The sequence below is a fragment of the Hemitrygon akajei genome, chromosome 21 (assembly GCF_048418815.1).
Source record: "Hemitrygon akajei chromosome 21, sHemAka1.3, whole genome shotgun sequence".
Taxonomy (NCBI): domain Eukaryota; kingdom Metazoa; phylum Chordata; class Chondrichthyes; order Myliobatiformes; family Dasyatidae; genus Hemitrygon; species Hemitrygon akajei.
This window is the reverse complement of record NC_133144.1, coordinates 17,830,643-17,855,775: the sequence shown is the minus strand read 5'-3', so window position 1 is coordinate 17,855,775 and position 25,133 is coordinate 17,830,643. Positions and strand designations below refer to the sequence as shown.

The window sequence follows — 25,133 nt, the reverse complement described above, 5'->3', positions numbered from 1 at the left end:
CACTATTTACCAGCTGAATAAGACTTCAGCTCTCAGCATTGCTTGCATGTTAAGATTAGTATAAGCAGTTGAGCTAGTCAGTTTGCATTCTAAAGATCATGTAAACTTTCTAAATCTAATGTGCAATATTTGATAGCTTGCAAGCTTATAATTAAATTATGGTAGAGATGGCAGCTAGGCCGCAAATAAACTCTGAATAATTAGCAATATGCTAGAAGGTGAAAAACAGTAAAATGAAAAATCTTCAGATACTAAAATGTTGAAATGTCACAGCAACTCACCAACTAGGTCAGGAAGGATGAATGCAGTAGTAAGCTATTATTAGGGCATAGATTCTTTGTGAGAAAACATATAGTTCTTTTAGAAGGCAATAAAGAGTAGGAAGTAGTCAAGTGGGCAAAAGTGGTCATAAATCTATTAAATAAATACATGTTTCATAAAGTTGAGTGATTCTTATATAAGAGAATATGATGCAAGATAGAATTCAGAAGCTAGGAAACTGCCAGGAGTGTCAGGCACTTTTGAGATGAGGCAATGTTATGCAGAGCAGCAAAGAGCAAATAAGCTGCTTATTTCTCTGACAGTGCACAGCATAGATTCCACAAAGCCTCTAGTACAGATCTGAGTTCTTGATGGAAAGTGGTTGATAGTTGAGAAGCACATTCCATTGAGGCACAGTGAAAATGATCTTGGAGAACCCCAGGCACATAGCTGGAGTCGAGTCATAGAGTAATACAGCTTGGAAAGAGGCTCTTCAGCCTAACAGGTCCATGCTGACCACAGCATCCTTTCTTCTTGTCCCAGTTGCCCACATTCTACCTGTAACCTTCCAAGCCCATTCCCTCCATGTATCTATCCAAATGTTTCTTAAATGTTGCAACTGTATCTGCCTCGACCAACTGATCTGGCACCTCATTTCAAGTACTCACTACCTTCTGTATAAAGAGGTTATCTCTCTGATCTCTCCCCTCGTATCTGTGTCCTCAAGTTTTGGACTCCCCAAACCTGGTGAAAAGATTATGACAATCTATCTAACTCATATCCCCTATGATTTTATAAACTTCTATCAGATGGCCCCCTCATTCTCCTATACTCCAGGCAATAAAGATCCAGTGTAGCCAAACTCTCCCTATAACTCAAGCCCTCTAGTCCAGACAGCATCCTTGCAAATCTCTTCTACACCCTCTCCTGCTTGATAATGTCTTTCCTGTAGCAGGGTGCCCAAAAGTGTACACAATACTCTAAGTGCAGTCTCACCAGTGACTTATATGACTGCAACAAAATGTCCCTACTAAACTCAATGCCCTATCTAATGAAGGTCAGTGTATTGAATGCCTTCTGACAATGCTATCCAATAGTTCAACTCATAGAACTACTTGCAGTGAATGGCAATAGTAATCTGAAGAAGGGTTTCAAGACCAGTCAACACATATAATGAATAAACACGAGGAAATCTGCAGTTGCTGGAAATTCAAACAACAACACACACAAAATGCTGGTAGAACACAGCAGGCTAGGCAGCATCTATAGGCATCCCTATAGATGCTGCCTAGCCTGCTGTACATATAATGAATAATTTGAAAGCTAACCTTCATTACTTGGAAAGAAAAGTACAAAATGGAATCCAAGAATTTGGGCGCACCCTCTCATAGAATAAGGAGGATCTAAATATCTGGTGTTCTCACCTGATCATCTGTGGGAACTCAAATCCAAATCATATTCAGAATCTGACTTCATAATATTAATTCCTGTTAGAGTAACATTTTCTGCCAAGCCCAGTTTTGTATAGACATTCAGCCAAAAATGTCAATACAGAAACGCATGTAGTCTCACTTACCTACAAGGGTAGAGGCTCTAAAATGAAGAACATCACAGACCTAATAAGGTCATGAACTTACAGCCAAGGACAAAGATATCTTCAGCATAATTTCAATATAGCAGGAAGAAGAGCAGAGAAATATCATATGTAGAGAAAAAAGAAGCAAGCTATGAAAGTTAATGTGTATAATGAAATACAAGTGATCTGAAGTTATACACAGAAAATGCTGTAATCAGCATCTGTGGAGTGAGAAACAGTTAATGAGTGTGGTCAATAACCTTTTTTCACAACTAGAAGATAGGAACTGAACACAAATTGCAGAGAAATGGGGAGGGGGTAAAGTGGAGGGGAAAAAGTAATTTCTGTGAAAGGCTGGAGACAGCGGCAAGAGTGCTGAGAGGGTTAGGTGAAAGCTTGTTAACTTTTGCTAATTTGTCTAGACAAGGCGTAAACAGATAGAAATGACTAAGAACATTGAAGAAGATTAAAATAAAAATTGAACTTTGAGGAACAAAACACTGCAGTTACTAGAAATCTAAAGCAACAAAACAGAATGCTGGAATTAGCCAGCATGCCAAGCAGCAGCTGTGAAATGATTAACAACTGATTTGACAATTATTCCTCCAAACAATTCTGATATAAGGTGAAAAGATTAGGTATCTTAAACTGTTGAATTCTGTGCTGGGTCTTGGGGGCTTTAACATGCTGAATCAAAATATAAAATGGTGCACTTCAAACTTACAATGGAGCACAAAATTCAAAGACAGAGAAATCACATTGGGAGTGAAATGGAGAAATGACAGACCTTGTTCTAAAATGTGCCTGTTCCTTTGATTTATTTTTTTGGTGCTTTTGCACGTAAGTTTACAATGCATACATTGTCTCAATCTTGTGTTTTCATTACATGTATGAGAATATGTTTAGACATTCATGAAAATATATAAATTAAGGTTCCTGATAGGTTACTTGCTGATCTTTTTTTAGTGCAGATGAAGACATTTTTTCCAATTAATCCAACCAAACCAATTTTTTCAGATAATACTTGCAAGTTAGTACTTTGTTCTACAGGTGCATGGATATTACCAGGACATAAATTCTAGCATTCTGAGAGCAGTAGGTTTTACCCACATTGCCCAAATATTTCTAATGTCCATCATTTTGACAGTGTATGCTGGCACTAGTAAACTTTCTGATGGCAGATAATTTCACAACAATTAGAATGAATTTCTTATACTGACACAGAAAGAGGCTACAGTCTATTAGACTCAGGTCAGCTGTCTTAAACTCTCTCACAATGTTCTGTACTACTGCGACTTATTCTCTCTCTCTCACACACAAATAAGTCCTATTTTGACAATAATCTTCATTAAGGAATAATTATTATAGGCAATTAATTTACTACCATGTTGCTTGGGATGAAGGAGGAAATTGGACCACCCTGAGTAAATCTGAGAGAATGATCAAACTTGGCATAGATAGCACCCAAGATCAGGATCAAATCTGGGTCCTTAGAACTGTGAATGGCAGTTCATTTAAAATATGCCACAAATTAAAATCTTTACAACAAAACTACACTCCCATTCAGTCGAGAATTGCTTATTAAGGTCGAAGCTACTGGTCCAAACTAGACAAACCTGTACTAAAATAGAAGAGCTGAGTGGTGATCTTATGGAAGTATTGTTATCAAAAAAGAGAAGATAAATCTAGAATATTACTTAAAACTGGGAAGCAGGAACAAACTTTAAGCATATTCACATCTTTAACTGCATCTAAAAACAAAAAAAAGTTAACTGTATCTAACAGCAGACTATAGTCTGAATATGAACTACTCCGGATAAACAGATATAGTATACAAGTTAAATGTATGCAATAACAAGTATTAATCCTACTAGCATTATTTATAGTTGATAATGTTTTGATATTGGTTTATATTTGATACCATATGCACCAAATGAAAAAGCTATTTGAAAGAGTAAGATTTTGATTCTATAAAGTGGATTCTTAAAAGTAAAAAGTAATCACATGAATTGAAATTTACAGTGCCTTGATGAAGTATTCACCCCCCACAACTATTTTCACATTTTACTGCCTCATTTTCTAAATTTAAAATATATTGAAGTAGGATTTTTGAACTAATCTATAAAACATTGTGCATCATGTCACATCAAAAGAAAAATTCCAAAGCATGTTGATAATTCACTAAAAATTAAAAACCAAAATTGTGAGGCTGAAAAAGTATTTATCCCCTTCGTAATTACGTTTACCTTCCTCAGGTGCAATAAATATTATCTTACCAACTCACTCAATTTGTTGATGTAGAAAATTGGAGGATCACCTGTTTTCAATTAATTCATAAGAATAAAACCCCTTCTCTGTAAGGTCTAACAGTATGATAGATTTTCAATGGATCAAACCAAATTGAAGACAAAAGAGCTTTCAAGACAAGTCTGGGGAATGATAATAGAGAAGCAGAATCTGAGGAAGGTTACAAGATCATTTCAAAGGCACTGAACATACCTCGGAGCTTAGTGCAGTCCATCGTGAAAAAGTGGAAAAATATGAAGCCACAACCACCCCTCTAAACTTCGTCACCAGAGAAGAATGGCACTTGCAAGAGATTGAAAAGTATGGTGGAGGAAGCATCATGCTATGGGGATGCTGTGATGCCAACGGTCACTCTAGGCTGCAGAAGTCAGTGGCTACACCTGGTGATGAAGTTCATGGCTTCACAATCCCTGAGGCCTTGCACATAAAACATATTTATGGAAGACTGGCAAGAAAAAAGTTCTAGCTAATAAAAAAACATATCCTTGCCCATATGAACTTTGCAAAGCATCACTTAGAAGATACAGTAAAGATGTGGAAGAAGGTCTTGTGGTGGGATGAAATTAAAGTGGTAACTTTTGGCTTCAACATTAAGTAGTATGTATGGTGTGAATTTAATACTGTGTATCAGCCAGGTAATAACATCCCTACTGTAAAGTATGGTGGAAGTAGCATCATGCTATAGAGATGCTTTTCAGCAGCCAAGGACTGGAAATGTGGTTAGGAAAATTAATGCTGTCTAATTCAGAAAGATCCTGGGTAAGAACTTGCTAGCCTCTGCCAGAAAGCTTAAACTGGGAAGGAAGTCTGGCTTTCAGAAGGACGACCCAAAGCACACTGCCCAAGCAACCACGAAGTGGCTTTTAATAAAGAAAATTGATGTCCTTGGGTGTCCCAGTCAGTGTCCTGATCTTAACATGATCAAACATCTCTAGCAAGACCTCAGAATTGTTTTCCACCACTACTCCCCAACTAACCTGGCACAGCTTGAGCAATTTTGCAAGGAGGAATGGGCAAATCCTGCTTTATCACATTGTGCAAACTTAATGAGACTTATCCAAAAAGACTACTGGCTGTAATAGCTGTGAAAGGTAGTTCAACTAAGTCCTGAGCAAAGGGGGTGAATAGTTTTGAACTGCTGAAAATTCAGGGTTTGAATTTTTAGTTTTTCATGCTTGAAAATTTTCCCTATTTTTTGGAGGGGTTAACTGTGAAAAAAGGACCATATGATTCACAAATAAAAATTCTTAGTTAAATTGGTTAAAGTCCCTGGTTCTAATACTCATTTATGTGAACAAAAGGTTGGGGGCTAAGTACTTTTTGAAGGCACTGTAAATTTAACTTAATCTTGAAATTATTAACATTTCAGACTGCTGGTCATTTGCTTATTTGGTTAAAAAAACAAATTCTATAAACTTTTACATCTATATGTTCTTGGCAAAAGCATACTTATTACATATATTTCAACCAATTGCCATACCAACACAGACTCGCCCATCAAGTCCAATAGCTAGGCCAGGAGGACATTCACATCTGTAGGAGCCATCTGTGTTCACACACCGTCCATTCATGCAAATTCCTGGTGTCTGTGCACACTCATCAATGTCTGTTGAAAAGTAAAGGGACAGCAATAAACTAAAATATGCATTATAATTCAACAACTTCTGCTAATAAGCTTTTAAGTGTGTTTTGTGTTTATTTCAGACTTACATCACTTGCAGTATCTTTCTTTCAATGATTTTACTTCCAGTTAAACATTCTCCAGGCCATTTAAAAAAAAAATTTGCTTGTCCCATCAGCACTCTCATATGATTTGTGCTATCATCCCTTTCATCAATTAATGGCTCCTACTTTTCATCCAATTTTACTTTTTTGTTCTCTTCTCCACTTGACCCACCTATTGCCAGTTCCACTAATAGATCAGTAATAGACCCAAAACACTAACTACATTCTTCTCTCCAAGGAATTGCTTTAGCTGCTGAGTATTTCTGGTGTATGGAAGCATGTTAACTAAAAGTTGAGACAATCAGCAAATGTTCCAAACAACTTACTAGCAACTTAAGTGTTGGAAGTTTCTGTATGTCAGAGCTTATTACTATACAATGTAGTGGCCAGCCCACAGTATTTTTCTTTGTTCTTTGTTCTTTTAGATTAAAAATATTTCTTGCCATTTCTCCTTTAATAACATGTCTGCTGACAGCACTGTTCTTTCATATTCATGATTTGCATTTTGGATGGAATATCAAAATACACTGGATTTCATTAACGTAAGAAGTTCTACAAAAAGCAACACACGCAAAATGCTGGAGGAATTCAGCAGGTCAGGGAGCATCTATGGAGAATAAACAGTCACCATTTCAGGCCGGGACCCCTCATCAGGACTGAAAAGGAAGGGTTTAGAAGGCAGGATAAGAAGATAGGGGGAGAGGAAGGAGTATAAACTGGCAGATGATAGGTGAAACCAGGTGAGGGGGAAGGTGGGTGGGTGGAGGAGAGGGTTGAAGTAAGAAGCTGGGAGGTTATAGGTAATATATTTTAGATTGAAGCAAGAGGCGGAGAGTAAAGAAGTAAAGGCATCTCAGAAAGAAGCTGCTTTTTTAACTGATCGGGGAAAAGAAGCTAGACTGCGCAGGTGCGTGACATAGCGCACCAAAGGTTTAAAAAGGAGAGGATTTTTTCAACGGTCTTTTAAATCAAGCAAGAGGTGGAGAGTGAAGAAGTAAAGGCATCTTGGAGAGAAGCCTTTTTTTTAACTGATCGGGGAAAAGAGGCTAGACTGCGCAGGCGCGTGACATAGTGTGCCAAAGGTTTAATAAAAAGACTGTCATATACAGAGGCCATCGTCGGAGTGGACTGAGTCAGAGTGGGATGGATTTGGCTCATAGGCTTTGGCGTGAACAGGCAGAGGTGAGGGTAGGTTCCGGTAAGTTTGTTTTGTTTGTTTAGAGTAGAGAGAATGCTAGGCAGGATGTTGGAATTCTGCTTTTGCAGGTAATGGGAAGTCAGGGAGACCTCTGGTAACAAACTGCATTAGGGAACTGGAGCAGGAGCTGGATGACCTCTGGATCATTTGGGAGAATGAAAAGTTTACAGATAGAAGCTACAGGGAGGCAGTTATGCCAAAGGAGCAGCGCACAGGTAATTGGGTTACTGTCAGGCAAGGCAAGGGAAGGGGAAAGGGCAGGCAGAGCAGGGCTCCACTGTGGCCATTCCCTTCAACAAGTATACCTATTTGGATACTGTTGGGGGGGGATGGCTTACCTGGGACAAGCTGTGGAAGCCGGATCTCTGGCACTGAGTCTGGTTCTGCAGTGCAGAAGGGAGGGGGGGAAGAAGAGGAGAGCAGTGGTGATAGGGGACTCGATAGTTAGAGGTACAGACAGGAGGTTCTGTGGTCACGACAGAGACTCCTGGATGGTTTGCTGCCTCCCGGGTGCCAGGATCAGGGATGTCTCTGATCGCATGCACAGCATTCTGAAATGGGAGGGTGAGCAGCCAGGTGTCATGGTACACATCGGTACCAATGACGTAGGAAGAAAGAGTGAGGAGGTCCTGAAGAGTGTATAGAGAGCTTGGTAGGAAGTTAAAAAGCAGGACCTCGAGGGTGGTAATCTCAGGATTGCTACCTGTGCCACGTGCCAGTGAGGGCAAGAATAGGATGCTCTGGAGGATGAACACGTGGCTGAGGAACTGGTGTATGGGGCAGGGTTTCAGATCTCAGGATCATTGGGACCTCTTCTGGGGCAGGTGGGACCTGTACAAGAGAGACGGGTTACACCTGAGCTACAGGGGGATCAATGTCCTTGCAGGGATGTTTGTTAATGCTATTGGGGGAGGTTTAAACTAGATTTGCAGGGGGATGGGAACCAGAGTGCCAGAGTAGATAGTGGAACGGGGGTGAAAATAAATTATGTTAAAGTTTCATGCAAAGTCACAAATAGAAGGATTGTGTGTGGTGGTAATGATCTTCTGAGGTGTGTCTATTTCAATGTGAGGAGTATTGTGGGGAAGGCTGATGAGCTGAGGGTGTGGATTGATGTGGAATTGTGACAGTGTAGCCATTAGTGAAACTTGGCTACAGGAGGGGCAGGACTGGCAGCTTAATGTTCCAGGGTTCCGATGTTTCAGACGTGATAGAGGCAGAGGGATGAAGGGTTGGGGGGTGGCATTGCTAGTCAGGGAAAATGTTACAGCAGTGCTCAGGCAGGACAGATTAGAGGACTTGTCTACCGAGGTCATATGGATGGAACTGAGAAACAGGAAAGGTATGACCACATTAATGGGGTTGTATTATAGACCACCCAATAGTCAGTGAGAATTCTGCATAACTATTGATAGTAAACAATTAAACTTAATGGTACTGAAGATTTTAGAACTTGTTATACACAAAATCTATTTACAATATACAGGGTCCAGCTGCAAAGTGAATTATATTATACAAATATGATAAACAAAGGGAGAGTTCAATAATTAAATTATCACTGAATTATCTAGACTGGCCTTTCTCAACCTTTTTGCCCTTGAAGAACCCCTGAAATAAGTTTCAGGTCTCAGGGAACCCCTATATAAAAATTATTATGTCTACAGCTTACGGTATGTTAGCGTTCATCAGGAAGTTGTAAATGTAATAATCCAAAAATAATTGTCAATGCTCTTTTGAGTGCAGAATGAATATTTAGCCAACTTTTCTTGAAAAAATAACAGGTAGTTAAGCTTAGCTCACCCATCTTGAAATTAATTTCTTTCCATTTCATAAATTTTTAAAACTCGTAAGGAAAACATAATACATTTCTGTTGAATAACTGGCTGAAGCTAAATGGGATTTAATTTTTCTAAAGTTAGGCTCAGTATATTTAATTTAAATAAAGGTTGTAAATTGATTTTAATTAATTTTATTTACATCATGAAACTTAATTGACAATGTTGAATAATAAAGTTCCTAAAACCATAAGCCAAAGCAATATGAATACAAATATAGCCCAAGACACAATTTTATACAAGACTTTGAAAAAACATTTTCTTATTAAGTGACATGATCAGGCTCAAATATAGGTCTAGCATGTGAAACCTGTGCTTGTTTCTTGCTACACAAATACTCAATTCTGGGTGAACCTTAAGATAAGCACACACAGATTTCACCTTCAACTGAAATCAAGACGATTTCTATCCTTGCTCTTGATGCTTGTTAAACAAGAAAAAGCTTGCTCACACATCTACGAAGTTGAAAACTGCAGCAAAACGTTCATTGCTTTCTTATGAATAGCAGGATATTTTTCTTTTACAGAAATCCAGAACTTATCCAGGAGCAAGTCAGTAAATCTCATTTTGAGTGCACGATCAAACTGCAGCTCACAAAGTTCTTCCTCTTCTCTCAAAGTCAATTTCCCAGGCTGAGCAGAAGATTCAGAGAAAGGGTCCCTCACCCAGTCATAGACTTGTGTTGAAAGGAGGAAAATAATGTTCAATTTTGTTCTGCAGTTCTTCCAGGTGGTTTTCAATAAGACTTTCTGATATCCTTTTTCACTCTCAAGCCCAAGCAGCAGTGGAAACATTCCAAGATTTCCTTTTGCAACATGATTTTTCCCAAAGATCCAGATTCCTTTTAAATCTAAGAATCTTGTCACTTGAAGTCAAAACATTTTCTCTGGGGCTTTGCAGAGACTCATTCAACCAGTTCATGGGATGAAAAATGTCTGATAAGTAGGCTAGTTTCTGAAGTCATTCTTCATCTTCAAAGCACTCAGCAAAATCTGGCCTACTATTTTCTTGCAGTACTCCTGCAATTCGCCTTTCAGCTCAAGCATCAGGATTTTCTTTTTAACAAGAGAAACAAAACCTCTCATGGAGACAACAATTGATGGGGCACCATCAGTACAGATACCAATACAGTTCCTCAAAGACAGACCTTTTGTTTCCAGATATGAAGACAAAACTTGAAATATATCTTGGCCTTTGCTTGTTTCAGGCAGCTCTTTGCAACAGAAAAAGTTCTCTTGAATTTCACCATCATTTACAAATCTTATAAATGCTACGACATGACATATATTGGTGAAATCTGTCAATACGTAAACCTGAATAGAGAAGCTGCTGATTTTCAGTTTATCACATATAACCTCTTCAGCATATGGCATGTCATCAATACGGCAACTTATCGTACTTTTTGAGAGTACAATAAGTCCTCTTATTATACTCTTTTCAATTTCTCATACTGCATCTTGTCCTAGCATTGTACCTATTATAATTTTACATGTTGACATCATTAGGTTCTCACCAACTGTGTGACTTTTCCTTTTCTGGGTAATAAGTTCTACTACTAAATAACTTGCTTCCAGATACCTTTTACTGACTGTGTCTTTATTAACAAAAACTTTACTCTGTTTGCTTTGAGATTCCAAAGGCCATTTAAAATAATCAGCACTTTTACATGTCAAATGGCTGTGATTTGTAGTTCAGTGTCTTTTCAATTTTGCTGGAGTCATTGCTGCATTTGTAAGTTGCTTGCCACAGACCAGGCACAATAGAATAGGACAACCTGCATCACCAGTCCATGTAAAACCCATTGATAAGTAGCTTTCATTGTAAAGATGGACTTTTTTGTGTCCATTGTTGCACTAGTGCAGTGAAATGATTCAGAAGATTGTAATTCTTCAACATTAACCTTATCAGAATTGTCTGTAAACTTAGGGCTAGAATCCTTCTCTTCCACTTCACACTTCCTTTTCAAAAATCGGCACATTGGACTGTCAGACATGTCTATAAAATTTCTTGTTTAGAATGAAAATTTCCCTCAATTTTCTACACTGGTAGAGTTTGTCTGCTTCCATAAGTCAGTCAGTGGCACAGAAGTGGTGTTTGGAGGAGGTAATTTGGGAAGGAGAGGCTGATGTCACAACTCAAGTTGGGCGAGTCCATTCAGTGCTTGGAAAACGCACTTCAAGTTCATCAGCCTACCGTCCTCCCATCTATGCTCACTAATTATCAATATCCTCCCTTATCTCGTGTCAAAAACTGAGAATGAACTCAATCAAATACACATGGTCCTACTGCACAATGCCATATTGGGCTGGAAGACTTCCAACAAAATTGCTAGTGAAGCTGCTCGGTAACTACCCACCACTACAAGCACTAGCATTGCCATTGTGCAAGGTTCAAAAAAATAATGTTTATTTTTTTAATCATGATCTCTTGCGGAACCCGAGGAAACCCTGATCTAGATGGTAAGTACGCTGTCCTAATTAACATACTTTAACAAACTTCATCATAAGTATTCCAACTAACTAGTTAAGGATTTCAACATGAATGTCTGAAAAGTGAGGGATTTCAGAAAATGACCAATGCAGGTCTTTTCATCATAACAAAGATGTGTCCATTTTATATCATTTAGAATCAGTGGCTACAAGGTGTGCCTGGGATCAGGTATGAAAATATATGCTCATATATTCAAAGCTTGGTACCTTCTTGAACGGGGTTGGAGACAGGCAAATAAATACTAAAGTCCTCTACCTCCACCCACTAATATATTTGTATCTAATTTTGGAATATTATCAGTGATTGATTGGAATGGATTCATTAATCATTATATAACAAATATTTTCTCCTGTGTTCAAAAACATCAATAGTGCTTCATAACTAGAATATTTTAAGGTAGTCCATTGCTAGTATTACAGGTATTTAGCAAGTTATAGTACGAACTACTTATGAGTATTTTTCTGGCAACATGCAGAAACCTTTTGGAATCAGATAATCTGTATAATAAACTTACCAATGCATACTCGTCCATTTGATACCAACTCAAAGCCAGGTTTGCATATGCACTTGAAGCTGCCATCTTCATTGATACACATTCCATTCATGCACATGTTTCTTTGGGAGCACTCATCAAGGTCTGAAACATATTACAGCAGTAAATTGCATACAGTTTTAATATTAATATTTTCTGAGGATTTATGTTTTCCGAATAACAGCATGAATAACATTTATATCATTGGGGGAGCATTTAATAAACAGTGATCTCAGCATTATAAAGTTCAGAATAACTATAGAAAAGGAAACAGAATACTGAAGGGTCTTTAAGTGAGAGATATTTCAGATACAGTGTAAATACATTCCCGTGAGGGAGAAAGGCTCCAGAATTACGGCAAATTTCCCCATGTAACTAAAGTGTAATATAAAGCAGGGAAAAATATTACTAATGGCCAATGATTAACAAAAGTGAAAGTCAGGCTGATTACATAAAATTTAAAGAGAATAATTAAAAAGGAAATACATGAGAAAAGGAAAGATCTGATAAAAGAATGGGAGCAGTAAGGAATCCAAAAATACTGTATAGAAACATTAACCAAAAAAGGATAAGAATAGAGGTGAAGTTGATCAGAGAAGAAATGGAGGAAAAGGATATGGCTGAACCAGCAATGGCTACATTGGTCTTCACCAAGAGAGAAAATGCTGCTGGAATCTCAGCAAAAGAGATGGAGCTTTAGATTTGAGATAAGCCAAAAATTGATAGACTTGAGGTGCTGGAAAGGCTAGTTGCCCTTAAAAGTGAATTAATCACCCAATCTTAATGGGATATGGCTGAGTGAAGAAGGGAAATTGCAAGCCCCTGTATAAAATCTTCCAAATATTTGGAGAATTAGCAGCGGTACTTGCCTGCAAAATAGCATATTTTACACTCTTGTTCAAAGTAAAGCAAAAAGATAATGCTAGTAACTACAGACTAGTTAGATGTCATTAGCAAAACTGTATGTGACCAACGAAAGAACTTACTTATGGAGTAACAGGCCGATGAGTATAAAAAGGTTGAAGTGATCTGCATGGACTTCCTAAAACTGTTCACTTAGCTCATCAAGACTCAAGGCCTTGAAATAAAAGGGTGATAACAGCATGGATAGGAAACTGACAAAAGAACATGAAACAGAGAACAGTAGTGAATGGTTGCCTTCCAGACTGAAGGATAATGCATAACAGAATTTGGCGGGTTCAGTACAAGGACCATCGTTGTCTTAGGTATATATTAATGACTTGAAGTTGGGTGTATATTTTTATGTTTTCAGTTAACACGAAACTTGGAGGTGCAGTGAACTATGCAGGAGATAAAGAAAGACTGCTGAAATGGATGGATAAGTAACAAATTAAATTTAAATCCTGGAAATAGGACATATAATATGAACTGAAAGGCATAGATTTGAAAAGCATGCAAGAACAGAGAGATCTAAAAGTATTTGTTCATAATTTGTTGAAAGTGACAAAGTAGTTTGAAGAAGTATTGGGATCTTGGGTTTATAAACAAAGCACAGAGTACACGTACTAAGAAAATGAAAAAGAATTGCAGATGTTGAAAATCTGAAATAAAGTCAAAAAATTATGGAAACAGAAAGGAATTAAAATTTCATGATAAAATAAGAAAACAGTTTTCAGTTGGAGAGTGGTGAACTCTCCACTCTCAAGCCAAAAGGATGTTTTTCTGATTGGGTGAGACCAGGATTGTCATAAAGATAAATTATAAAAGTCAACTGATTGGTGGTGTTCAATAGTTAGAAAAATTGAATAAATGCTAAGAAATGAGACAGAGTGAGACACAAGTGAAAGAACAAAAAAAGTTACAAAATATAGGACTATGTAACATACAGTGTAAATAATAGTGTATTAATAAAGAGAGGAATTGCTAGTTCTGATACAGTCAGAGAAAGTGACCTTCAGTTGCAAAATCTAAATTTCAAGTTTGTAAGGCTGTAACGTCCAAGCGAAAGGTAAGGTACTATGTCTGCTGGGAACTATGAGGGAAACAAAAAGCTGAAAAAATGAAGGCTGAGGGGAGACCTGATAGAAGTTTAGAAAGTTATGAGGCTATAGATAGACTAGACAGTTGGTATCTTTTCTCGGGGGTCAAGATGCCTAATACTAGAGGGCAAGCATTTGAGTTGAGAGGGAAGTTCAGAGGAGATTTCCATGGAAAGATATTATACAGAGCGCTGGGTGTCTGCAACGTACTGCCAATGGTGCCAGTGGATGCAGATATAATGGAGGCATTTAAGAGGCTCTTAGATAAGCACATGTATATGCAGAGAATGGAGGGATATCGACCATTTGCAGGCAGAAGGGATTAGACATCCCTTCTAATTAGTTTGGTGCAACATGGACTGTCTATCCTGTGCTGTTTCTATGTTATAAGATAGGGGAGAATTTTGCTGGATCTGATGAAAACTGCAAAGGATGATTTGTTACACTCAGGATAGTGAATGGAAGGTGAGGGCCAGCCTGTCAGTGTTTTGTCACGGAGTCGGTGAGTGGAGTGAGAACAGAGATGCTGGAAACAGATGAGATGTGATCAAGGGCTCTGTCAATATGCCAAGTAGGAAGCCTTGTTTTAAGATATTTCAGAAGGATGTGAGGAAAGTCTTATTGCTGGAGCAAATGGTGACAAATGAACAGGGAGAATGGAAGGCAGTCCTTGCTGAAGACACTGAGAGGAAGTATCATGAAGATAACTGTGTAAGTTTCCAGGGTTAAAATGGATGTTTGTCACTAACCTATCCTGTGAGATGAAGACAGAAAGATGAAAAAAGGGAAGAGTTAACGAGATGGACTACGTGAAGATGAAAAAAGGATGGAAATCGGCAGCAAAAGTGATTAAATATTTTTTTGTATGAGTATAGGAAGCAGAACCAATGTACTGGATAAATAGTTGAGAGAGAATGTTAGAGAATGGCAGAAATAAACACTATTCAATGTGCAGACAAGTGCAAACTGAGCTCATGTGAGTTCTCAAAACGCATATTTAATGTGGAATTGAAGAAAAAAGTATTCAATGTGAAAATAATTTTACCCTAGCATGTGAATATCTGGTGGAAGGCCTAAATTTAAGGAAAAACGAGGCCCTCAAATCATCCTGTAAAGTAAGGAAGTCACTGTAACTCCAGGAATGATGTACTTTTGAACCATTGGAAAAAAAGTTGAATTTCCCCATGGGGATGAATAAAGTATCTATCTATCTATCTATCTTTAGTTATGTGGATAGATTGAAATAACTGCCCATTCTCCTTGGTACAGAGGAGAAATTTTGAGGAGATTTGATAGAGGTATTTAAAAATCATGGAGGGCCAGGGCAGAAGAGGTTGAGGCAAGTTATTCCCACTGGCTGTATGGTCAAAAATTAAGGTCACGGAGATTGGTAAGAGAACCAGGACTAATATGAGGAATCTTTGTTTTAATGCTGCCAACGATTAAGATCTGAAATGCACTGTGTAAGTTATGTGGGCAGATGCAAACATAGCGTTCAAAAGGAGCTGAAGGAAGAAATTTGTACTGCCATTGGATATTGGAACTAATAAGATTGCTCTTACATAGGCATGGTGTGGACTCAAATGAAAAGCTTTCTTCCATTCTATAACCATTCTGTGATACTGGGGTGTTAAATATGAGAAATGATTCAGATTTATTTATCAAATGTACATTGAAATAGACAGTGAAATGCGTCATTTACATTGACAACCAACACCCAAGGATGTGCCGGAGGCAGTCACAAGAGTCACCACACTTTCTGGCACCAACATAGCATACACAACATGTTCTGCAAAGCAACACAGAACACAACAAAACAGAACATAACATATACCAAACTGAGATTAAACATTTAGTAGATTATCATATGAAACATTTTCATTTACTCAATAGCTCCAAAAAATTACTAGCTTCCAAAAATCTACACAAAATCCATCTTTAGGTTCAATTAACAAGTTATATTTATTTATTTGATTAGTTGCATGCTACATACCCATGCAATTTTTCCCATCTGCTGTCAGTTGAAATCCAGCATTACAAATACAGTGGAAACTGCCTCCTGTATTCACACAACGACCATTGTTGCATATCTGACCATTCTGAACACATTCATCAATATCTGTAAAACATCAAAATCCATCTGAATCACAGAAACATACATCACTTTAAGGAGGACTGATGTAGAGTAACTAAAAGATTCTGTTAATTGTAATTTCAACAATTTGTACATATTTATTATGTAATGATTATTTTAAAAGTATATTAACTTTGAGACTGCTAATGGATAGCAACCAAATTGTTAAAAATACAACATGAAATTAGACACTCTTTTATTTAGGTCATCGACATGTATGATATGCTCTTGCCCAGATATTCAATTGTGTATGCCTGGATACAACTTCTGAAATTTTCATTCATACTTGCATGGTTGATACAGAAGGATCTTACATGTGAAATGACATTCATCATAATTTAAAGACCATGTGTAGAAACCAGAATGAAGTGTTTCATTAAAAAATTATAAAATTTAGCATTGTAGTAGCTTTCCCCTTAGGCCCAACCATGGGTCCCACAGAATGGTACAGCACAGGATCAGACCCTTCAGCCCACAATGTTATGCTAAAGTAATTAAAGTGATAATTAAATACCTGAGAAAAATGCCTAAACAATGTACATATCCCTCCATTCTCGGTACATTTACATGCTTGTATAAGAGCATCTTAAACTCTTCTATTGCACTTGTCTCCACTATCACCCCTGCCAACACAATCCAGGCACTCTTCATCTTCTGTGTAAAAAAACTTGCCCCACATGTCTCCTTTGAATTTTGCCCCCACCCCTTAAATGCATGCTCTCTAGAAATAAACAATCCGACCCTGGGAAAACAAAAGATAAATGGCTGCCTATTCGATCTACGCCTCTTATAACTTTATTAACTTCTGTCAGGTCTCCCGCAGCCTCTGCCACTTCAGAGAAAACAACTCTACTTCATCCAACCTCTCTTTATTGCATGTCTTCTAATCCAGGTAGGATCCTGGAAAACCTCTTCTGCACCCTCTTTAAAACCTACACATTATTCCCACAATGGGGTAATCAGAATGAATGCAATACTCCATTTGAGGCCTTAACTAATTTTATAATTCTATGGTCTTGATCAATAAGGCAAACGTGCCATATGTTGTCTTTTCAACCTGTTGCCTTATCAACCTGTGCGGCTGTCAGAGACCATGGACTTGGAGCCCAGGATCCTTCTGTACAATAACACTGTTAAAGGTCCCGTCATTAACTGCATACTGTCCTGTTACATTTGATCTTCCACGTGCAAAACCTCACATATGGCTAGATTAGTCTCCATCTGCTATTTATCCATCCGTGTCTGCAAAAGGATGGATTCCCAACAAGGGACATCTTGGACAAGTCACTGATTGGGTACTTCCAGCAGACACAGGTCTGTGGTGCATCAGGGGGCCTAGAGAGGGGTGCCCTGTCACAACCACGGATTTGGCAGCGCAGTAGATACGATTGTGCTTGTGAATTTGCACGTGTCAGCTAATTATTATTTAATTGTAATAGCATTTAACTCCATTCTTGTTGTTGTAGTGCCTGTCGAGACTTGGACAGTGTACAGCAACGCTTCGCTGCTGTTTTGTATTCAGCCTTCCCTGAAATATTGGACTTTCAAGTCAACTGACTTTGAAGACTAGCTGTATTTGTTTAATGTTTAGATGTTCTTTTCAGCTGCACTGTAGGTTTCCTTTTCCTTTTGAGAGTTTTAGTTAATGGCCCTGTTTGGTCTAGCGTTTTTGTTTTAATTTCCCTCTAACACCTGTTCACATTAAAGTCTGTGAACTATCGACCTGCTTCAGTGTCTCTCACTCTACACTTGGGCCATCTCCGAACCTGGTAACAATGTGCCAAATTACTCATCATTCTTTGAATAATCGCATCTAGATTGTTAATAGTTAAGGTCACTGCTCTGATCTCTGCAGTACTCATAAGCTTTCAATCGCAAAAAGAATCTTCGAACATCACTCATTGTCTCCTATTTCTCCCAGGCAATTTTGGATACAAAATACCAAATCAGAATTCATGAACTTTCACTTTTGGACTTGGTCAAATGCCATACTGATATCCACATACAGTACACTTAGCTATTTCACAAAAATGTAATCAAATGAGCTAGACAGGATCTCCTTCTAAAAGAGACATGCTGACCAAAATTGATTAATCTTTGTGTTTCTACATACAGATTAACCATACTCCTCAGTACTTTTTTCCAATAATTTAAGTACCACTAATATTAGATTCACTGTAATTAATTACCTGGCTTAACCCTGCTATCATTTCTGTAGAATTTAATTCAAGATTGGCTTTATTGTGTTTCAGGAACTGGGGAAGGCTACCAAATGTAAATTTCAGTCCCTTTATATATCTAATTGCAGCAAACAGACCACACTGAATAGACTAGGCTCCAAGACAGTATCATGATTTTTTTTAAATGATATGGATTTGTGTTGCAGCAGCCACCACTGAGAAATGAATAACATGTTCTAAATTTCCTTGGAGACTGTTCCTCTTGTGTTCATAATACTATATGGCCATTGATTATGATAATCTGCCTCCCATTCCACTTCCAATCCTTGGATAACTTGTCCCTAGTTTTAAAGAGGACAATAGAGAAAAACCAGGCCAGTGAACCTTACATCAGTAATAAGGAAAATCATTGGAAAAGACATTAGGGATGGGATAAACTGGAAAAGTATAGACTTAACTATCGTGGATTTGTGCAGGAGTGCTCATGTCTTAAAAACTTGATTTGAGTTTTTTGAGGAGGTGATAGGGGATCGATGAGGGTAGAACAGTGGATGTTATTCACTCATGTGTTTTTCCTCTATTCGCCACCCTGGCTTCTTACTTCTTCACTACCTGCCTATCACCTTCCCCTGATACCCCTCCTTCTTACTTTTCTCCTATGGTTCATTTTCCTATCCTATCTGATTCCTTCTTCTCCAGCCCTTTGCCTTTCCTACCTTCCAGGCTTCACCTAACACCTTCTTGCAGGTCCTCTTCTCTCCCCCCACCTTTTTATTCTGCTGTCTTCCCCCATGCTTTCCAGTCCTGAGGAAGGGACTTGGCTTGAAACATTGACTGTTTATTCATTTCCATAGATGCTGCCTGACCTGCTAAATTCCTCTAGCAGATCCAGAAAATTAAGGTACATGTGATCAATAGAGACTTGGATTCAAAATTAGCTTGGTCAAGGAAATCAGAGGATAATGGTGAGGGCTGTTATACTGACTGGAGGTCTGTGACCAGTGGTGTTCCACAAGGATCATTGCTGGGACTTCTGTGATATATATGATTTGAATAAAGATGTAGGCAGTCCGATTAGTAAGTCTGTGGATGACACAAAAATTGGTGAAGTTGTGGAGAGTGAAGAGAGTTAAAAAAGTTCAGTAGGATATAGACCAGCTGGGAATGTGTCCAGAGAAGTGACACACAAAATTCTGGAGGAACCCAGCAGGTCAGGCAACATCTATGGACAGGAATAACCTGTTAACACTTTGGCTCAGACCTTTCATCATGACTGGAAAGGAAGCAGCCAGGTTAAGATGGTGGGGGGAGGGGAAGGAGTACAAGCTAGAAGGTGATAAGTGAGAGCAGGAGAGGGGGAAGATAAGTGGATGGAGAACAGGGAAATAAAAGTGAGAAGCTTGGAAAAGATAAAGGGCTAAAGGAGGAGGAATCTGATAGGAGAGGAGAGTGCACCATGTGAGAAAGGAAAGGAAGAGGGGCATCAGAGGGAGGCGATAGGCAAGAAAGGCTAAGGGAAGGATTAAGAGGGGAGCCAGAATGGGGAATGGAAGAACAACAAACAGGAGGGGGAGAGATTACCAGAAGTTAAAGGAATCTAGCATCTGCAGAATCTCTTGTGTCATTGTAGCTGCATAAAACTTAGTTTAGACAACACTTAAGAGTACTGTGTGGAGGCTTTAAAGGGGTTTCAGGATGCTGCCTAGATTGAAGAGAATTTGCTACAAAGATTGGTAGGGCAAATTGAGATTGTCTTTGGAATGTTGGAGGCTGAGAAGTGAACTGCTAAAATGAGAGGCACGGAGAGGGTTAATAATCAGACTCTTCCCAGCGTAGAAATGTCAAATATTAAACGGGATAGCTTTAAGGTAAGAGTGAGGTATACGTAACTGTAAAAGGCAAGTTTTTTTTATAAACATTGCAGATGGCCTGTTTTAAGCTGGCAAGCTGGTTCTGAGGCCATCCCCATTTAATATGTCTGATTTGTCAAATGATAAATCTTCTTAGATATATTTGATACAGGTAGATTGGTGATCATGAAGTCAAATAGATTTAGCTCTTGTGTTGTCTCACTTTCTACCTGCTGCATTACCATTCTGGCAGTTATGTCCTTGTGGGCTTGGCAGCTTGATCTAGGTGGTGCTACTAAGTGATTCCTAGTGACAAATGTAAACCCCCCCACTCCTCAGAATACAATCTGTGCCCTTGTTACTTTAAGCAATTCTTTCAATTTTTGCTCAACATACATAAGATTGATTTATCAGTGGAAGGAGAACAGTAGATGCATTTAGGAGGTTTCCATATACGCGTTTAGCCTGATTCTTTGAGAATTTATTGGATCTGGAGGCAATTTCAAGCAACTCAGGAATTACTCTCACCTGCCTCTGTACTATTGTGTTGACACCTCTGATGCATCTGTCCTGCTAATTGGACAAGGCATACCCAGAGAGTATGACACATCATCTGTAAAGTTTGATTCTATGAGAACCACTGTGTCATGCTGTCACTTGATAAGCTTGTGGGTAGTTCTCCCAATTTAGACATCCATCCATAAATATTTGTGTGGAAAGCATTTGCAATGTTGACTGAACTGGAAGTGACTTGTCCTGTCTAATTTCAGTACCTAAGTCAATGCTGGATGGTCCATTTAGTTTTATTCCTTCTTTGTTTAAATGTAGCAGTACAGTAGTTTGCCGGTCATTTCAGAGTATATCTAGCAGTCAATCACAACTGAGTGGCATGGTGGTCATTTCAGAAGATATTTAGGAGTCAATGGGCCAGAGCTGATTTACAACAGGTAGGAGTAATTATACTCCTTTTGGCACAGTGATTCTGGGTAAATCCAAGCAAAGTAGCAGTGGCCTGAAGGCAGTAAAGTTAATATAGTAGCTACATTTATTTTGCTTGTCCTATGCCATACCAAATCATGCAATGGTGTTAATTCTTTAATTCTGGCAGAATCCATTGGCTCAGAATACGAACGTGGACCCTTAACTACAGGAAGATCAATACAAACTAAAACAATATCTTTCTGCTTTTCTACAGGAGCATTCCTTGTTGGGTACTCTATGTTAGGCCATGATCCTACTTGGCTGCACTTGTTGGGTTGTTGAATTCTTCCACTGATCAGGATATGCTGACCAGATGACCTTGGAGAGAGACTTGTGAACACAGGATAGCACTGAAAAAGAGCCAGAACTTATAGTGAAGAGTTGTTGAATTATGTTGAGTGATATCTATTTTGAACATAGGATTTTCCCAGGGGCTTGCATTCTTATTTTGTTACCAATTAAACAGCTTTTACTTGTAATTATTTGTACCCTATCTCAAAAACTTTTGTAAACATGATACTCGGTTGTACCTGATGATCAATAAATGGACATCACATGATATATAGCAACTACCTAAATGCTATGTTATCTACTTCCATTTTGATCACTTTTGGTAAAATGGGAATAAGACGACAAAAGAAAAAAAATGTTTTGGATGCCCTTTCCAACTAGGGCTAAACCAGATCAACCAATTTCAATTCAGGACTCTTACCCATATGTCTGCTCCAAAATGTAGTTAGTTACAACTAATTTGGATAATTCCTCACCGTTATGTAATTGCACGCAGAACAGGCAATCATTCAGTGATTCAAATCTTTTGAATGTAACTCATAATAACCCAAAATAAATCCATAAAGGGAATTCAGAAGAAATTTTTTAGCAAGAGTGGTTGGAATCTTGCTACCTTGAATTTATATGGTAGGAAGCAGTTTAGCTTATCATATACCCACCGGATGTAAAAATTACTTAAACTAATCTCTTTTTCTAGTTACCAGTCTGTGACCTTGTAGGTTATAGCACTTCCAGTGCTCATTTAGCAACTTATTAGACAGAATGTAATAAAAAGTGCTTGACAGAAAATGAGATAATACATAGAGGAAAACAAAATAAAAGATATGAAGAGTTAATTTAAGGAAGATGTGAGAAAGCTAATGCACTATGTAACCATTTTCATTGGCCAGTTGAGTTAAGTGATTTGTTTTTGTAAATTAAATTCTACTGAATGATGGCTATGCATGAAATATTGGAAAATACCAATATCTTTCAAAATAAAAATAATTTTGCAACTTCAGCATTAGAAGCAATATTGAATACTGATAACTATTTGAAGTATAACATACCCACACAAGTAGTTTTAGATGGAGAACTCTGAAAGCCAGTATGACAGCGGCAAAAGTAAGAGCCTTGTGTGTTCACACAGTCTCCATGTGTACAGGGATTGTTAATACACTCATCGTCATCTGTTTAAAACAAGATGTTACAGTTATACTGAAGCATATTAATTTCTGAACATTAACAAAATGACAATTCAGAAGTAAAATATTTAAAAATGTACCAATATACACCTGGCCAACTTCACACTGGGATTAACATTAACATATCCAACAGAATTGTTTGAATTATACCTCTACATTCTCCTCCTTGAGTAAGTTTATAGCCCATGTAGCATTCACAACGATAACTGGGCCCTGGAAGGGGAATGCAGCGTCCATGGATGCAGAGATTTCCAACAGAACGGCAGTAATCAGAAGCATTCAAATGTCCTGTCATATAAATGTTAGAAGTGTTCAAACAAAGCTAGGGATATACCAAAAATAAATTGAATAGTCTTACTGATAATGTTGGTAAACTCAGCTTACCATAATGAGGACTAGGTAGAGGTCCAGGTATAGGTTCAGGACGAGGTCTGGGACGAGGTTCAGGGTAAGGTTCAGGGTAAGGTTCAGGATGAGGTCTAGGATGAGGTCTAGGATAAGGCCCAGGTTGTGGTCCAGGATAAGGCCCAGGTTGAGGTCCAGGTTCAGGTATCTGACTGCACAATTTGATATATTCATCTGAAAGTTTAAAAGTAAAGTTATCGCCATTATATTTACATGAATAGCAGAAAAGAATATAATTTTTCACTGATTTGACTTGATTTAGAAAAAAATGTTGAATATACAAATATATCACCAATGAAACAGCACTTATTATTCCACACATAGCCTTTCAAAGTAACTGAGGAAAGTTTAAGGATGTCCAAGGCAACTCTATAACTCCTGGTCTTTGGTGAAGCACATTATAGCAGTTACCCATAAAAGAAAAATTCTGAGTTATTTTACATGGTCTGATACTTTTTATCAGCATGAAAACAGCCCAATTTTTTCTCCAGTGTTTTGTATTGAAATACAAAAAGAGGAATATCTTTCTGGTCATTGTAAATTAAAACTAATATTGACATTAGTATTAGAAGAGTATTTAATTGGGTTGTGTGACATTTTGTTCACATCTGAGAATTATAAGACTTCATGCAGAAACATGAGACATATCCAAGAAAGTTATTTTTAAAATTTAATATACGTCCAATTAATTATAATTACATGTTGATGAAACCAAGCCAACTGATCTCTGAACAAATACTCTCTCAGTACTTCCCGACTGTGGTCTGTTGGTCCCTGGGTGTGCATAGAGCATCTAATGGGTTACTCTCAGGGCTAATGGGGGGAGGTTGGTTTGGAATAAGCTAAGGAAGAATTTAATTTTCATTAATGCATAAATTAATCTACTTTAATTATGGCTTATAGTAATGTTCTAATTCCAGAATAGTGAAATGGCATTTTGACATTCGTATAGTTTAAAATAGTTTAAAGCTTGCATCTCATTTCTTCTGTGGTTCCTCTCCCTTGCCTTAGGGCAGGGGCAGAGACAGGTGTTTACTCTGCCTCCTGAAATATGTCTGAGGTAGTTCCCTTTTGTGATTAATTGCCCTATTACTGAGCTTCACTGATCAAAAAATTTTCACATAAGTAAGGAAGTCCTTCCAACAGAACTGTATAATAAGTTACCCTTGGTTCTTCCTCGGTACAATAAATACGATCCGCATTATAAAAGTGTTCTTTCTGTAGTCTAAACATCTATTTAAATTAGAGACAAGGCACCAGAATTACTAAATTCACGTGTGCAATAATGTATTTATTGTATTTTAAATATTTAATAAAAGTGGTTTCTTTCCTCAGTCTAAAAGCATTTTATTGTATTTCTGTAATACATAGGGGGCTTCGGTTTGGGAAAAACATGTTGTTGCTTATCCTTCAGTGAATTTGGAGAATATCGTGGAGAGGACATTTTTGGTATTCTTTCTGTGTTTAATGGCACCTCCTGTAAGTAGTCCAAAAGCATAGGAAGGCATAGATCACTGCTTCTCTGTATATCATGAAGTCCATGCCAGATTCGAAGCCATGGTCTTTGAACACCTACTGAATTGACAAAACACAGTGCTGGAACAATGAAAGTGATGGTGAACTTCATTATTCATGACTATTTTCACTGACAGCTGGTGTGGGTTTACCAAGGTTTTTTCCATGAGCTTTTATTATTGGAGACATCTTCAATTTTATCAACATTGCCTCCAACTTCAACCCTGCCTTTAATTTCATTTGTCCATTTCTGACACCTCTCTCTACTTTCTTGATCATCTCTGGAAACAGGCTGTCTACTGATATATTTTATAAACATACTGACTCCCACAGTAATCTTAACTATCCTTCTTTGCACCCTGTCATGTAAAAATGTCATTCCCTTTTCACAATTCCTCGACTCTACCACATTTGTTCCCAGGATGAGACTTTCCTTTCTAGAACATCAAAGATGTCCTCCATCTTCACGAAATGGGGTTTCCTTCCTCTTCCACTTATATTGCTCTCACCCACATTTTCTCCATTTCACAGACATCCCCCCTCACCATCACTTTCACTGCCTGAAGGATAGAGTTCCTCTTGTCCTTACTCACCACACCATGAGCCTCTGCATCCAGCATATCATCCTCCATAAATTCTGCCATCTTCAATGAGATCTTACCATCACAC

At 38.0% G+C, this 25,133-nt stretch overlaps 1 protein-coding gene across 1 annotated transcript in view; it reads right to left on the bottom strand.

The window, feature by feature from the left end:
* Window positions 1-25,133, bottom strand: part of LOC140714122 (fibrillin-1-like) — a 410,633-nt gene that overhangs the window by 211,537 nt on the left and 173,963 nt on the right. Inside the window, exons 10-15 of the mRNA XM_073024910.1 lie at window positions 22,929-23,123; window positions 22,695-22,832; window positions 22,410-22,529; window positions 15,918-16,043; window positions 11,907-12,029; window positions 5,625-5,750 (exon numbers count right to left, since the gene is read on the bottom strand). Coding sequence (XP_072881011.1) covers window positions 5,625-5,750; window positions 11,907-12,029; window positions 15,918-16,043; window positions 22,410-22,529; window positions 22,695-22,832; window positions 22,929-23,123 — 828 coding nt within the window. The remainder of the gene's footprint in view (window positions 1-5,624; window positions 5,751-11,906; window positions 12,030-15,917; window positions 16,044-22,409; window positions 22,530-22,694; window positions 22,833-22,928; window positions 23,124-25,133) is intronic.